Raw genomic sequence first — 3,448 nt, 5'->3', positions numbered from 1 at the left:
ATATATGACATAAACAAGCCCAAGTTTGGTCATCTTCATCCCAGATGCATGTGATATATGTTAACTTATAATGTCTATTAGTAAGGCTGCCTTTACAGTTCGGTTTTAAAAGAAAACATTGAAACCATTACACAGTAATATTGAAAATATTGGTATATTTAGACATCATCATTTCATGCATCATTTGTACTTTCAAGGTCTTTTACAGAAGGGCACGTGTGGAACCACTAAACAGGTATTTTATAGATTTACAAACAGGAACCATGTGTGACACTATATATTAACAGTCTCAGATCTCATATATTACAGAGATTTTACAGAGATTAATATCAGAATACACCAGTAGAGTAATCCCAGTACAATTCCGGTATTGTGCAAAAACATTTGAGTTAGTTTGAAATGAGTTTTTGAAAGGCCTGAATATGTAATACTGACACTTAGAAAGAAATCTGATCTTTCAGGACTCCTGTCAGCGGTTTTGCCACTGATGAGGAAGAGGAAGAGGAGGACATTATTGCAGTCCCTCCATCGGTATGTTTTACTTTTTTCACTACAGAAAACAACTGGGAGATTATTTTTTTCTAGAATTGTTAATTACAATATGCATTTCACATACTTGAGGAAGAATTGGATATTGCCAATACATTTCAAAGATCATTGGTCCCAAGTGACCAACCCTCTTTGCCAGTCATTTCTGATGTACTTCATACATTTTATATATTTTAGGAAGAAGTGGATCTTGCCATCATTTTGAGCACGTTTCAAGAGGATCACCTGTCTGACGACCTGGTGTCCACCATTTGCATCAGGAGGAAAAAGCTTCTGGAAAGTGCCATTAAAGCAATCTCCAGAGTCACTTTCTGTTGGACCCATTCACCACTCATTGAGTTTGTAGGAGAAGATGCCGATGACATGGGGGGACCACAGCGAGAGTTTTTCAGGTCTGAATACCTCAAGTAATTTATTGAATACATGTTTTCTAACAAATGTGTGCATGTGTTCAGGTGAACTGCACAGTAATACAATTTGTTGTATTTACTCTTTTCTGTTTTTCTCTTTTCTTAGACTCTTGATGATCGAGGTACAGACCTCTCCCGGCATTTTCGAGGGAAAGGCTGGCCAGGTCTTTCTTAGTTATGACCAAGCGGCATTAGACCAACAGAAATATTTCAAAGGTGGCAACCTTATCGCTTGGTCGATTGCACATGGAGGTCCATGTATCAAAGCCCTGGATCCCAGCCTCTTCCAGCTGATGTGTGGCCAGGAACCCCAACTGGAGCAGTTTGACTGGCATGTGCTGCCTGACCCAGATGTGCAAAGCAAAGTCAGAAGGGTGCTTAATCATTATCATTTTAGTATTTATTAGGATTTTAAACAAAAAAAAACAGTTCTGGTCAAATTTGACAAAAGCATGAGATATCATTTCATGTCTACTAAATCTGAACAGGACAAATAATAACTCAATCTGGGACTCCAACTACGTTGTTCTCACTCTGATTTCTCTCTAAGATCCTACAGTGCAGGACTGCAGGGGACCTAACTGCACTCCAGCGAGACTTGGGGGACTGGATTGCTGAGTGCGGTGTCCCGGGCATCTTTAGCGCCACAGTTGAAGACATTCCAAAAATCTATGCATATGTGGTGAAGCACTACATCTTTCTCAGGTAAATACATATACAAATGAAATGACCTTTACAGCTGTAACTACTACAAAACACTGCCAATGTAAAAACATGAAATTACTGTACACTACTAGATCATTCACTCGAATATTGTAATGTAAACATGGACTATATCGTTTAGTGATTGTTATATTTCGTTTACATATGTAGAATTACCTGTGAGATTTTCCTAACGTTCAAAAGTTTGGAATCACTGAGAAATTCTAATGTATTTGTTTGTTTGGGACAGAGACTGGCTTTCTATTCTCTTTCTGTCCTGGTCATGGCTGCTGACACTGGGCCTTGGCAAGCACATGTAAAGATAGAATTAATAAACAGTGATTTCTTAGAGTAGTAGAATAGTAAATTTCAACATTATCATTTTTGATCTAGTCAGTCTTTAAAAAAAAAAAAGAACAAAAAAAATGAAAGTGATTCCAAACTTCTGCACAGTAATGTACATGTTTTATCTCTGTTGGTTTATAGAACTGCCAAGATGATACGCCAGTTCACAGATGGACTCAATGCGTTTGGGAAGCTGTGGGACCTGGTCAAGGACAACTGGATTGCCTTCCTGCCTTCGTTCACCAACATGCAGGAGCCTCTGTCGAAGGCAGCCTTCAAGGCCATCTTCAGTTACAGTTACAGTAGCAGAGGAACCAACCACCGCGAGGCAGAGGAGGACACCATCTACAGTTGGGAGATGGTTCTTAACATGATTGAAGGTACATTTTATTTCTTTATGAAATGTTTGGAGCACTAATTATAAAATCTTAATAATTTGTTTACACACTACACAAACAAAAAGGTCCACTTTAAATGTAATGTGACAGAAGACAAATATTCAGTGGCCAAAGCCATTAGAACAAGGGGCACATACAGATTTTGACACCATCAAATGCACCTTTTGTCCCAAAATTGTACTCTAAAGCCAGTTATGTTTACATACCCTAGCTTTTGCTAAAGGGTTGGCTTAAAATATAGCCCTTCTCATAATGCTTTTTTCCTCATTGGCAGACAAAGTGACTGAACTAACGTTCGAAGACCTTCTGATTTTCATCACTGGAGCAGATGAAGTTCCTGCCCTGGGCTTCCTGGGGAAGCCCAGCATCGACTTCTACCATCAGGAGGCAGGCCAGCGGCGTTTGCCCTACGCCTCAACCTGCATGATGTGCATGTACCTGCCAAGAGGCGTCACACAGGAGGAGGAACTGCATCAGATGCTTTTCCAGGCCATAAGAGACTCTTTGGGATTTGGAAAAGTGTAGTCCATGTCAGGCAGGACTACAGTAGCAGTACCATGAGAAGATTTGATTAGCAAATACTCCCAGTCAGTTTGCACAGTCTGAACTGACTGACATGTTTACAATGAGAGTTTTTTCCCCTTGGTAATGTTAATGTTACTGTGTGTGTTTGTTCATACTTGTTTGTTCACACATGCTTACTGCATTGGTGTGTGCACATTAAGTATATTATGTTCTTTGAAGAATGTTTTGAATCTCTCTAACACACACCAGATACCTGTCCTTTAACTCTGTTATTCCATCCATTGCATTTTGAAGATGCTGCTGCTGTTCATAGCTCAGGTTAATGAGCGGTTGTGACACAATCACTGCTCGTTCAAGGTCTTCATTGTTTGCTTGCAACTGGTTGAGCTGTATGCCATGTCTGGCCAAGCCAGCTTCCGGATTTTCTTGGCTGTAAGGGTCATCTCCAAATACGTTGTCGACAGCTGTTGACTCCTGCTCACTGTTGGCTAGCATGCCCTCCATCCAGATTTGTGTTGG

At 40.1% G+C, this 3,448-nt stretch overlaps 1 protein-coding gene across 1 annotated transcript; it reads left to right on the top strand.

The window, feature by feature from the left end:
* Positions 1-912: 912 nt before the first annotated feature.
* Positions 913-3,062, top strand: LOC139667283 (G2/M phase-specific E3 ubiquitin-protein ligase-like). Its single transcript, XM_071546734.1, has 5 exons — positions 913-956; positions 1,066-1,324; positions 1,519-1,664; positions 2,148-2,386; positions 2,679-3,062. The coding sequence occupies exons 1-5, from the start codon at positions 913-915 to the stop codon at positions 2,927-2,929; spliced, it is 939 nt and encodes a 312-aa protein (XP_071402835.1). The 3' UTR covers positions 2,930-3,062.
* Positions 3,063-3,448: the final 386 nt, after the last annotated feature.

Source organism: Centroberyx affinis, unplaced genomic scaffold (assembly GCF_046629955.1).
Source record: "Centroberyx affinis isolate AG114_WGS23_722 - 3 ecotype Tasmania unplaced genomic scaffold, CSIRO-AGI_Caff_v1 ptg005422l_1, whole genome shotgun sequence".
Taxonomy (NCBI): domain Eukaryota; kingdom Metazoa; phylum Chordata; class Actinopteri; order Beryciformes; family Berycidae; genus Centroberyx; species Centroberyx affinis.
The sequence above is the reverse complement of the archived record's forward strand: the minus strand, read 5'-3'. Positions and strand labels throughout refer to the sequence as shown.